At 51.5% G+C, this 12565-nt stretch overlaps 1 protein-coding gene across 3 annotated transcripts in view; it reads left to right on the plus strand.

Annotated features, from left to right (window-relative positions):
- Positions 1 to 10103, plus strand: part of IFT122 (intraflagellar transport 122) — a 75288-nt gene extending 65185 nt beyond the window's left edge. For 2 of the 3 annotated variants that reach the window (XM_080675580.1, XM_080675581.1), the window contains 8 exons: positions 878 to 972; positions 4000 to 4100; positions 5713 to 5878; positions 6756 to 6867; positions 7529 to 7654; positions 8606 to 8685; positions 9013 to 9177; positions 9650 to 10103. In XM_080675580.1, coding sequence (XP_080531706.1) covers positions 878 to 972; positions 4000 to 4100; positions 5713 to 5878; positions 6756 to 6867; positions 7529 to 7654; positions 8606 to 8685; positions 9013 to 9177; positions 9650 to 9739 — 935 coding nt within the window. In that variant the 3' untranslated portion in view covers positions 9740 to 10103. The remainder of the gene's footprint in view (positions 1 to 877; positions 973 to 3999; positions 4101 to 5712; positions 5879 to 6755; positions 6868 to 7528; positions 7655 to 8605; positions 8686 to 9012; positions 9178 to 9649) is intronic. The other variant, XR_013960960.1, reaches the window with a different exon arrangement.
- Positions 10104 to 12565: the final 2462 nt, after the last annotated feature.

The raw sequence follows: 12565 nt of genomic DNA on the forward strand, positions 1-12565 counted from the left end.
ATCACTTTACAATAACACACTCCAGATTCTCACTCATCCCAAGCAGAAAAATAGTTTCAATGTTGCTTTCATTCATAAGACTTCCCACTGAGGGAGTTCTGAAAGTGCTGGGAGATGTTCTTTACTAGACCGAAGCCAGTATTCAGGAATGGGAAAAACACTGGAATTGGAGGCAGCTAGGTGACTCATAACAAGTCACAATTCCTTCCTCAGCTATATGTCCTGTCTCTAGCATGGGGGTAATCCTGCCCTTCCTTCCTAAGGCTGCTGTGAGCCTCACAGAAGCCATGGTTACAGTTTGGTAACTGTCAAGCCGGGGTGTAGGTTGGTATTTTTCTGTTCTGGCCAGTGGTCTGTGATTTTAATAAGGAACAGCACAGTGGAAAGAGGCTTGAGGTGAGCATGAATAAAATTGGCCCTTGCCCACCCTCCCTGCCAGGCTCCTCTGGTATGTCTGAGTGCCAGTGATCACACTCTTGCCCTAGCTGGTGCTCTCTCAGTGGAATGACCTGAGAGAATATAGTGTGGGCTCTGGGAGAACCTGCGAGAAATATCCACAGACTTTCCCTGGCCATGTGCTCTGCCACACTGAGACAGTGCTCTGCCCTGTCTTGGGATGGCCCCAGCTTCTAAGCAGAGCACCTTTTCCATTCATTGCACCTCTGTGCCACTCTTCCCGGCATAGTCCTGGTGTTGGGGGAGAACTGGCAACAGTGCCATTGCCTAGCCCAGTGGTCGGCAAACTGCGGCTCGCGAGCCGCGGTTTGCCGCTCTGTTGACTAATGAGTTTGCCAACCACTGGCCTGGCCCTTCCTTCTAGACTGGTTTGACACACCTTCTCCTTCTTCCCCTTCTCCCCTCCCACTGCACTCCAAAGATCCTGCCCAGAAGGACACGATGCTCAGCAAGTTTCAGCACTTCCAGCACTTGGCTGAGCTGTACCACTGCTACCATGCCATACACCGGTACACGGTAAGATGGCCCGGAAATGGGTGCCTAAGCTAGGGGCACTGCCTACTGTGATAGGGGCACTGGACTTGTCTTAGGTAAACCCACTGGGCAGGGTGACCTGCTGAGAAATCCTGCTTTTCTCCTGAGAAACAAAGTGTGGAACTTTGATTTTCTTTTATTGGCTGCTTGTTTGACATGTAGCAAGCTGCGGGCTTCTGAATTAGTCAGCCAGAGCTAAATTGGGCCTTTCTAGTTGCTTGCTTCAGGTTTGGATGACTTGGACAGACTAGGTTAGCCAGACAAAGGGCTGTCTAAAATGACGAGGAGTGAACAGTCCATGGGGCTCTCTCCTACATGGGTGAAAGCCTAGTTCTAACAAAGGCTTGAGGTCCCTCCCTAGCTCTGCAACTGGCTTGCTATGTGACCTTGAGCAATTTACTTTCCCTCTAGGGCAGTGGTTCTCAACCTTTCTAATGCCGCGACCCTTTAATACAGTTCCTCATGTTGTGGTGACTCCCAACCATAAAATTATTTTCGTTGCTACTTCATAACTGTAATTTTGCTACTGTTATGAATCGTAATGTAAATATCTGTGTTTTCCGATGGTCTTAGGCGACCCCGTTAGCGGTTCTCAACCTGTGGGTCATGACCCACAGGTTGAGAACCGTTGCTGTAGAGCCTAAGGCCATCGGAAAACACAGATATTTACATTACGATTCATAACAGTAGCAAAATTACAGTTATGAAGTAGCAACGAAAATAATTTTATGGTTGGGAGTCACCACAACATGAGGAACTGTATTAAAGGGTCGCGGCATTAGAAAGGTTGAGAACCACTGTTCTATAGCCTTCAGTTTCCTTCTCTATAAAACATGAGGGTTGCCAGGCCGGCATGGCTCAATGGTTGAGCATCGACCTATGAACCAGGAGGTCACAGTTCGATTCCCGGTAAGGGCATTCCCAGTGTGGAACGTACAGGAGGCAGCCAATCAATGATTCTCTCTCATCATTGATGTTTCTATCTCTCTCTCTCTCTCCCTTCCTCTCTGAAATCAGGGAAGTGGCTTTTTTCCAGGTGAGCACCTGAGACGAGGGACTCTGAAAGGACTGCAAGGGCAGACGAGGTCCCTTGAGACCACTGCCCCTGGTGTGGGGAGGAGATGATATGCAGGCTTGACAGCTGGCTCAGGCAGAGCCTATCAGAAGAGTCTTTCTTGCCAGACTTTCCCCAGAGGCAAATAATGTGCCCAGAGTTTAGCACAAAAGAGGGGCAAAGAGGTGCCCAGGTGGAAAGCAGACCCCAAACTCAACTTAGGCTCAAAAGTCAAGGCACGAGCTCAGTATCAGTTTGCCTGAGTCACTTTGAGCCCAGCTCTCTCTTTTTGCTCTTCTTCTTCCTCTGCACCTTGGGGCATGAGCACGGGGTGTCTCTTCTCTGTAACAGCTGAGCCTATGTGCAGGACGTATGCACATCTGTGAGCTTGTGGCAACTTCATACCATCTGGGGACCCTGGTGTGCACTCCAGTTGAGGCTTCTTCATTAGGCCATTCCTTCATTCAATAAATTACTACTGTGTGACAGGCCCTGTTCTGAGGCCTTGGGACACAGTGGTGAACAACACATTGTCCCTGCCTCTGAGGAGTTCATAGTCTAGTAACAAGAAGTTGTAGTAAAGTTCCCTCAAGGGATTTCCTCGAGAAGGTGAAGCCCAGAGGAGGGAGGTAAGTAAGGATGGGGCAAGTGCAGAGGAGGAGGAAGAGCATTCCTGGCAGAGGTCACAGCATGTACAAAGGCATGGAGGTGGGTGGTATTTTAAGGTTTGGCAGTCAGGTCCCAGCAGAGCAGCTCTGATGCAGAGCAGACTGGGAAGGGAAGCCGGAGACCTTTCCAGGCATGATGGCTTCCTTCACAGAGGAGAGGTGCTAATCCTGAGGAACTCCCCCAACCCCTGTTCTTTCTGGGACATTTCTTAGCTTCCACATCCAGTGCAATGTAGCCAGAGGCAGGCTTCTCCCTGGCTTTCACCCAGAAAAGGATGCAGTCTCAGGTTTTCTTGGGTTCTTGGAACTAACAGAGGCTATAGACATTTAAGTGAGAACTGGAGAGAGAATGCTGGGCTCTGAACTGAAGTGGTGTAAAGTGAGTCCTAGTGAATTTAGACCAATTAGGGCCTAAGTCCTGATGGCTTCATGATGAGAGTGGTCTAGCAAGACCTTTAAGGAAATGTCAGTTTATTGCCATTTAAGCGCTTGAGCGGGGAGGGGTAACTGGCCTGAATTAGGCATACTCATCTAAAGCAGTCTCAGTTTGCACACACTGTGCCAGATTCCTTCAAAGTGGTATTCTTAACCTTTTATGGACCCTTTCTGATAGAAAATTCCCTCTGGTCTGCTGTTCTGAGCTTCTGGCAGCCCCTAGGTATTCATTCAGTTAATGTGTGTTGAGTGCCTCATCTTTTAGGGCCTGTGCCAGGTGCTGGGGCACAGGGATGAGCAGTTGAGGGGCTCCACCACATGTGCATATTTGGTGGGCAATGAATGGGCAGGCCGCTGTTGGAGAGCAGAGAAGAGGTATGCGATTTTATGCTGTGGGTTAACTACTTCCCTGCAGGTTTATAGCGTGGTCATGTCCTAAACTGCATAAATATCTTCTCTTTTCAAGCTAATTTGAGACAGCTTGAGCTCAGGGAAATGGAATCATTACGTACCCCAGAAGCAGTGCCACTCGGGAGACATGCTTGGGCTTTGGAATCAGATCTGGGTTTGAATCCCAGCTCTGCTCCTTTCTAGCCGGGTGACCTCAGCAGATCATCTCCCTGGGCCTGGGTTTGCTTGTTAGTACAGTGAGGATGAAAATACATCCCTCACAGGACTGTGTTAAAACCATGTAAGATAGTAGCTATAAAATGCCCTGCACACAGTAGGTGCTCATTAAGCAGATCTGCTCATTTACTAAAGTATCTTAGAATTATTGGCATCTGCTTTTCAGCCTGGCCCAGCAATGGCTCATTTGAGGAATTCAATCCTTGTTTACTTTTCTTACTGTAGGAGGAGCCGTTCAGTTCCCATCGTCCTGAAACCCTCTTCAACATCTCCAGGTTCCTGCTGCACAGCCTGACCAAGGACACCCCCTTGGGCATCTCTAAAGTGTATCCTCTCTCTTACCCCCACCCTCTGTCCCACCCCTCTTGTCTAATGGCCCTGAGAAGTTCTTTCCAGAGCACTTTGCTGGCAGAAGCTTCCCTCTCTCCAGCAGCCCTCAGGGAAGGCAGAAAGCTTGCCCAGCTGCTGCTGTTTGCTGTAGAAGAGGCCCAGCCAGGGAAGCCGAGGGGCTAGTGCCAAGAGAAGATTAGTTTACAGGGTTCTCTGTGCTAGACCCAGCACTGAGTCTCCAGTCAGCACACTCTCCAGGCCCTCCCAGAACCCACAAATGTGGGTATGACTGCAATATAGGAAGCACCAGGCCTTTGGGTTTGGAATTTTAGACACTTCCCTAAGGAGGCCGGTGGATGGAGCACCTGTTGTGCCCCAAGCCCCTTGTCAGGCAGTAGGCAACAAAGCTGCCGTCTAGTGGGAGAGGTGGAACCTGTCAGGGCCTGGTTCAGTGGGGTGCATGCTGTTTCCAAGGGTGGAATACAGCTGGGGTCTTAGCCAAGGAAGGCTGCCTGGAGGAGGTGATATCCATCCTACAGGCTGAGGTAACCAGGGATGACAGTAGAATAGATGTTCCAGGAGAGTATCTCTAGCATATGGAAAGGCCAGGTGGTGAAGTGAGCATGATATGCCAGAGGAGCTGAAGCTTGCTGAAGCCCTAGGGAGCCAGGCTGGAGCGGCAGTGGCCTTGGGGCCTCCTCCCTCCTCTGGCTGGTGCAAGTCAGCAGAGTTTGTTGAACCCCTGCCCTGAGCTTCACCCTGTCCTGTCCATTGGGGACCTGGGAATAGCTCCAGATAGTCCCAGACTTTGAGGAGTTACAGTGAAGACACAGACAAGGAAACTTATGCCATATAACTGCTGGAGTGGAAGAAGCCACACTTGGGGTGTGGGGAGCAGGAACATCAGGGGTAGGAGAGTGGGGAGGAGGCATGGGACTGGCTGGGGAAGGTGTTCACAGGTGGTCTGGGGAAGAAGGTCAGGCTGGGTCTGAGTATATCCAACATTTGAGCTAACCTGAGATTGAACACAGTCTTGTCAGCCTCAGTCTGAGGAGCTCAGAGGAAGGCCTCAGAGAGCAAGGGAGGCTGCCACTCAGAAATCACCCTGGCCCTTGGGGAGGGGAGGCAGAGAGAAGTGCGCTGCACCCAGTAGCCTCTGTAAGCTGGACCTGAGGGCAGCTCCCCAGGCAGTCTGGGACCAGGTTCTACATGGCAGGACTGGAATCGCTTCTCGGCCTTTTGGCTAAGATCAAGTGTACATGGCAGGACTGGAGTAGGAGGGCTTGGCTGACAGGCTGGGCAAGGTGGGGAGAGCCATTTTGTCCTGGTCAGGGTACAAGATGAGCCAAAGCAGGCCCAGAGAACCTAAGCAAGGTTAAAATAATGGAAACTGCACTGTCTTTATCTCTGAAAAAAATCTCTGGGCCTTGATATCCGAGAAATACACTTACATCCCATAAAAGAACAAAGTACTCCTCAAGCTCCTGCTTGTGCCCTCCTGGCACCAGCATGAGTTGTGTTCTGGCACTGGGCTCATTCTGAGGGTAGGCGGTGCCAACTCTCAGGCCCCAGTGTAGTCTTTGTTGTCCTTAACCCTGTAATTGACAGGAGAACACTCTTCACTCTGGCCAAGCAAAGCAGGGCCCTGGGTGCCTACAAACTGGCCCGGCACGCCTATGACCAGCTGCGGGGCTTATATGTCCCTGCCAGGTTCCAGAAGTCCATTGAGTTGGACAGCCTGACCATCCGCTCCAAACCCTTCCATGACAACGAGGTGAGGGCACAGCCCCCTCAGGCTCCTTCTCTTTTGCAGCATTTTTGGACATCTCCTGACGCATGCTCTCAGGTGTCTGTGTCCCTTCTGCCTAAGCCCTGGCTTGCCAACTCCTGCTCTTTCCTCTCCGTCCCTCTGTTCTCCACTCAGCCCTTTGTGCTCCAGTTGCAACCCTCAGCTCCCCTGAATCCCACAGCCCTGCTCCATCTTCCTCCTAGCCCTCTCAAGGTTCCATTTCTGCTGTGGCCCTCCTCTGTCTCTAGCCTCCCTCCATACCTCCATGACCAGGTGGCTCTGCCTTCACCTCATCCTAGGAGCCCAAGTCCTAGCCCGCCTTCCTTCTGGAACCAGGTTATTGCTCTTCAGTAAATCCACCCCATGTCTATGCCCAGCCCTCTTTCCTCCAACCCAGCTAACTACTGTCTCTTTCACAATCCCTTCTTTAAGCTCATAGTAGAGACTGGCATCAGATAGACATGGCTTCAAATCCAAGCCCCACCATTTCCTAGCTATGTCTCAGTCTTTCTAAGCCTGGGTTTCCTTCTCTATCAAATAGGGGCACACATAATAGCTTTCCCATAGTGGCTGTAAGGGTGAAAGAGCCAGTGTAGGTGCTGTGCTTAGCACAGTACCTGGAGCATAGTAAGTGGCCGGTGAATGTGGCCATGGTTATTGGCATTCCTGCCGGGAGAACAGAGCTGCTGAGTCCTGCCTGTGAAGTAGGTGTCCAGGCCCCAAATGACGAGGCCTCCAGTGTCTCTGTAGGATCTTACTCTGCTTCACATAGTACAGAGCCCCAGGCCCAGTGCCCCCACCCACCCAGGTGGCCTTTCCTCTTAGCAGCTAGGCCCAGTCCGTGGTGCTTGTTTTTTTGCAGGAGCTGGTGCCCTTGTGCTACCGCTGTTCTACCAACAACCCGTTGCTAAACAACCTGGGCAATGTTTGCATCAATTGCCGCCAGCCCTTCGTCTTCTCTGCCTCTTCCTATGGTGAGTCTGGCACATGTGAAAGGGGTACCAGTGAATGGCTGGGCTCAGTCCACTTCTTGTTGGTCACATGTGTCCTGATTTATAAATTGGGGACAGTGGGACAGCCACCCTGCCTGACACATAGAGTCATTCAGGGTCCCCAGAGACAGAACACACAGTGCTGCACAAACCTGAAACACCCATTCCTCAGAACCTTGTGTGAGGCTTTGCATAACATAAAAGCCCCAGGAATAGAGGCTGCTGGTCGGGCTTTTGGTCTGGGAGGCTGAGAGGGACTCTCAAGTCCCAGTTCCTTCTATGTTGACATAGGATCAGAAGCCCCTTCCCAGTAGCTGGGCAGAGGCCTTGCCTCTTCCCTCAGAGAGGAGCCCATCCAGCTATTGGGTGGAAGAAGGAGGGACTAAAGGCCCAGTTCTCATCCCCATACACACAGACACCCCCCTCCCCACCACACCACACCCCTGCTCCCGGACATTGGGCAGGCAGGAGGAATGACCCTGCTGCTCAGCTTGTCTACTTGATTTCAGAGAAGCCTGCTGCTGGGTGAGGAAGGAACTCTGTGGTCCTCCCACCTCTCTCATGCTGCCTGTGAGAGTATCCAGCCCCCAGCTTCCCACAGGGTGCCATCCCCCAGCTCCTCCCCGTGCCCTATGTCTTCCAGAGGTGCTGCACCTGGTCGAGTTCTACCTAGAGGAGGGGATCACTGATGAAGAAGCCGTCTCCCTCATTGACCTGGAGGCACCAAGACACAAGCGTGAGAACAAATGGCACGAGATTACAGGCAACAGTATCCTGGGCATTGGGCTTGACCCCTGTGTGTGCCAGTTGTGCTCAGGGCCTGGGTGTGAGGAGAAGGCAAGAGGGCCTTGGAGGACAGCTGGGCCAGGTAGCACAAGGACATGGCAGGCATTTGCTGAGTGAGTGGAGAGGCCCACGTGGCGGCATGGACAGGCCTTACCTGGGGCCGGTGTTTCTACAAGCTTCCAGGTAATGCCAATGCCACTGGGCCATGAACCACATTTTGAAGAGCAGAAGACAGAGGAGAGCTCAAGAAGGGAGACAGAAACTATGTTCACACACCAGTCCTCTGCACATATACATCTGCTTAGGCTGGATTATTGTTGCTGTGTGAGGCCACATCCTGTACCTGACTCAGCACCAGCAGCCTCCAATCTGGGGGGCCTTTCGCGTGGGAGCCCCGCTTCCCTGGCCTCACATCAGCTCCTCCTGGCAGAGGTGGCAGCTCCCTGGGACCTTCAGCCTAATCTGGCCAGCCTCGGGATCTGCAGGAGCTCTCACCCCTTCTCCATGAAACATGACCCTCAAGGCCATCTCAGAAATATGGCCTGCAAACCACCTGGCTACTGCTGAATGTTTCTCTAAGAAATGCCAGTTCGCTGGCCCATCATTTCTACAGCCACACACAGCAGGCCCTCAGGCCTCTGTTCACATGGTGCTTCTGGCTGGCCAGTCCCATGTGAGCCATGGCATGGTCCCTGTGGGGCAGCAGAGCCCTTTTTCCTCCTTTCCCACCTGAGCATGGGGGCCTGACCAGGTCTGTGTTTCCTACATTTCTCCATCTGGAAACCTGTCTCGCCAACCCTGCCACTCTTCCCCAGAGCTGTAGGGAGACACATGAGGCCTGGATGGAGCTCCTGTGAGTCTCAGCATGTTGGGTGGAGGGTGGGACCTGTTTCCTATTCGGCCTCAGGTTCTATCCTTGACCAGACTTCTCCAGATTCCCAGACTCTGAGACTGGACGAAACCACGAATTCCATGGGAGATGATGACCCATTCACGGCAAAGCTGAGTTTTGAGGTGAGGGTGCCTCTGTGAGTGATAGGCTGCTGAGGCCAGCAAAGCCTATTGGAGGGTGGTCTTAGGTCTCTTCTGTATACATTCCTTGGTGTGAGGGAAAACTACTTCCTGTCAGGGCTGCCAGGGATGGGGAGGTGGTGGGCTTTCTGTCAGTAGAGATGGCCCACAGGGCCTAAATGACCTGGCAGGGTTCTGTCAAGGTACTTGGCGGGGGAAATCTCTGGGGTCCTTCCTGGCCACTCCCAAAGATTCTGGGATCATGGCCCACATAAATGTTTTACTGTGACTGAGGGCACCAGTGCCCCCTGCTTCCTGCCTGCCCTGCAGCAAGGTGGCTCGGAGTTCGTGCCCGTGGTAGTGAATCGGTCGGTGCTACGTTCCATGAGTCGTCGGGAAGTCCTTATCAAGCGCTGGCCCCCACCTCTGCAGTGGCAGTACTTCCGCTCATTCCTACCTGACGCCTCTATCACCATGTGTCCCTCCTGCTTCCAGGTACTATGCCCACTGCCTGCAGCTCATGTGTGGTGTCCAGTTTCTTCTTTCTGTTGCTTTTCCGTTTCCCAAATTTCCCCTTGGGGAGGCCGGGCATCTGGGAGGAGTATAAGTGATCTCTGAGCAACCAAGGCCTAGTTGGGAGAAGAGACTCCGCTGTCCTCCCTCCTTTGGGTTACATCCCGTGTGCTGTCTGGAACAATCATGCCCTGACCCTGAGCTGTCTGCATGTACCCTTAATCCGGGAGGGCCGGGAAAGTGTGATTCACCTTTGAACTTCATTTAGAAAAAATGGGGCCACAGACCCTTACCCCTTCCTCCCAGTCCTTGGACAAAGGTGTTCTAGATCTGGTGTTCTAACCTAACGCACTGCCAAGCCACTTCCCATGGAAGGGCAACAACAGTCTTTGCCAGGCTTGGGGCTGATGCACACATAGAGCCGCTGCCCAGAGTCACGGCCGTCTCTCCTCAGATGTTCCACTCGGAGGACTATGAGCTGCTGGTACTTCAGCACACCCACTGCCCCTATTGCCGGAGACATATTGACGACCCCAGCCCGTGACCTGCACCCTGGGGACCACCCATTCCCTTTGGGCCACCTTGTAGTTGGCAGTAGAAAGAAGAAAGAGGTAAATTGTTAGAATGAGTGTTCTGCCCAGATGAAGTTTATATTTTAGGGAGGGGCCTTGTGTAACCACGATATTCCTATTTATGGCATTTCATACCTTGTAAATAGTACCAGGAGATGGATAAGAGAATGTACATATATTTTCTAAAAAAAAAAAAAATCTGTTACTTTCAGCACAGTTCTGAGTTGTTCATGGCAGCCTGCTGGAGTCCAGAGATCTGTCAGACCATTAACATGTACACTTTGCAAACAGATTGCCTCAATAATTACAAATAAAGGGGCTACTTATTTTCATCAGTGTCTGCATTTTAGCAAATCTTCATATTGTCTGCAATTTAATTTCCTTATGCAAAAGTGCACCTGTTTCTAATTTGATCCAAGAGGAACATTATATTTGTGTTCTTTTAAAATTTAATCTAATCGAAATGGCAATATGGTAGTGAGTAGAGGAACAGGGTTTATTTATTCATATATTTTGGTTTAATGGGGCTCCATCTTGACAAGAAAATAAGATACCTGGCTCCAAAGAAGATGGTAAAGAAGGCCCTCCCTGGAGGTTATACTTCCCAGCTGGGGCCAGGCCCCCTCCACCACCTTTCCCCCAGCCCCACATGGGCTCCAACCCAACCTGAGGCTTTTCCCTTCCCTCCATCCAGGTCCTAAAGTGAGGGGGTTCCACTTGAGATTCCACTAAGGTCCCCTCCCCTGAGCATCAACAATGTCCGATTTATAGCTCAAGGGCATGGGTGGGTAGCAGATGGGAAGCTGGGGAGGGAGAGCTGATACTTACTGGGGACTTTTTCTGTGCCAGGCGTGTTTCATATGTTGTCTCAGTTCTCACAGCATCTCTGTGAGGAAGGGTTATGATTTCCATTATACAGCCACGGGGATGGGTGGAGGTGCTGGGGCCCAGGGAGCTCACCCCGCCCTGATGGGAAGTCCTTGAGCTGTCCATCCCGGAGGCCCCACTCCCTTCACCTTCCACTCTGCCTGCCCAGGAGGGAGTGAGCAAGCACATCCTGTAAAGTCCTGACAGCAGGAGAAAGGGAACGTGTCGAAAACCACCCTCATGATTAGATATTGATACAGAGCACAACACTGGTCCCCATTGGAGGGATGAAGAGGGGAGCAGCTGCAGAGGCCAGCAAGGGGTGAGTGCAGGAGCTGGACCCCTGCCCCACCCTTCCTCCCTGCCTCCCTCTGCATCTCTCTTTGGAGATAATGGAGGAAAATGAAGAAAAGGAGCCAGACAATTGTGCCAACAGAACTCCTCCGTTGAGTGTGTAATTACTTATGATCATGCATGCTCTCTCTCACTAAACATTTATTAATGCATTAGGATTTCCATTAGCGCATTACTTGAACTGAAATCATTTGCATATAGCTGGGAAAAAGAGGGGAGAGGAAGAAAACAGCCTCAACCACCCAACAGGCAGGTGTCAATCACAGTGTCAGATCAGATGGTCCATGGCTGAAGGGAGAGGGAGGGGGCCCAGACTGAGACTTTAGCATGCATCCTTTCAGCTGAATAACACGTGTATGCTGTGCCAGGTCCTGCTGCCACGAAGCTGAGCTTTGGAGGCCTGAGTCTGAGAAACAATCACTGTAACTCCCATTAAATCAAGTGCTTACTGAGTGTCAGTCCCTGTGCTAAGCACTTTCCACACATCATCTTATTTAGTCCTTACTAACCTCTAAGGATTCTCCTTTTACTGATGACGAAACTGAGGTTCAGTAATGTTTTCTTTCATTTAAGGAATATTTATTGAGCCAAGACAGCATTCACACCCAGCCTTTACATGTAAGCACTCTGTTTTAACTGCTCTCCTGTCCCAACCTGGAGGGGTCTTGACCAGGTCCAATTTTCTCTCCAAGGCTCAGTTTCCTGATGTGTACAAAAGCGCCCCCTCCAGCTCTGACACTGAGGTTCAGGCCTCAGTCTCCATCGTTGACCCTGACAACCCCTGACATACTACGATGAGAGAGGCCTCACAGGGTTCCTGAGGTGGCCATTTCATTAAGAGGAGACTGAGGCCTGGAGGGGGAGGAGTGTCTGCCAGAGGCTGCACAGCTTGGAAGAGGTTGAGCTTACGACTTTGTCTTGACCGCTTGTCTTCAGTCCTCAACATTGTTCCCATATTCTTTTTTTTTTTAAATATATGTTTATTGATTTCAGAGAGGATGGGAGAGGGAAAGAGAAACATCAATGATGAGAGAGAATTATTGATTGGGTGCCTCCAGTACGTCTCCTACTGGGGATCAAGCCTGCAACCCAGGCATGTGCCCTTGACCTGAATCGAACCTGGGACCCTTCAGTCCGCAGGCTGATACTCTCTCTACTGAGCCAAACCAGCTTAGGGCCCCATATTCTTGAAAGGAGAAAGTGGGGAAGGGGGCAATGGGTGGCCCAGAAAGAGCCCCAGGCCAGACTTTAAGTGGACCTGGCTCTAGCCCAGCCTCAACCAGCTGGGTGTCTCCATCTATCCCCAGCGATGCTACCAAAGCCAGGAGCCTCTTGTGACTCTCAAATCAGTGGACAGATGCCCCTTTTCCAAGGTTGCTGCCAACTGCAAATACCAGGTGACCTCCCACTTGTGCCAGCCTTGCCCTTGGAACAAGTAGGAGGCTATCACTGGGTGAGGGGCTCACCCTGGGCCAGGCTGTTATCCTAGTACTCCCTGATATTCCTCCACCCAGACTCCAGAACATCTTCCTAAAATGGGAACCTGATGGCACCCCTCCCCTGCTTGCAATTATCAG

Source organism: Plecotus auritus (genome assembly GCF_963455305.1).
Source record: "Plecotus auritus genome assembly, chromosome: 6".
Lineage (NCBI taxonomy): Eukaryota > Metazoa > Chordata > Mammalia > Chiroptera > Vespertilionidae > Plecotus > Plecotus auritus.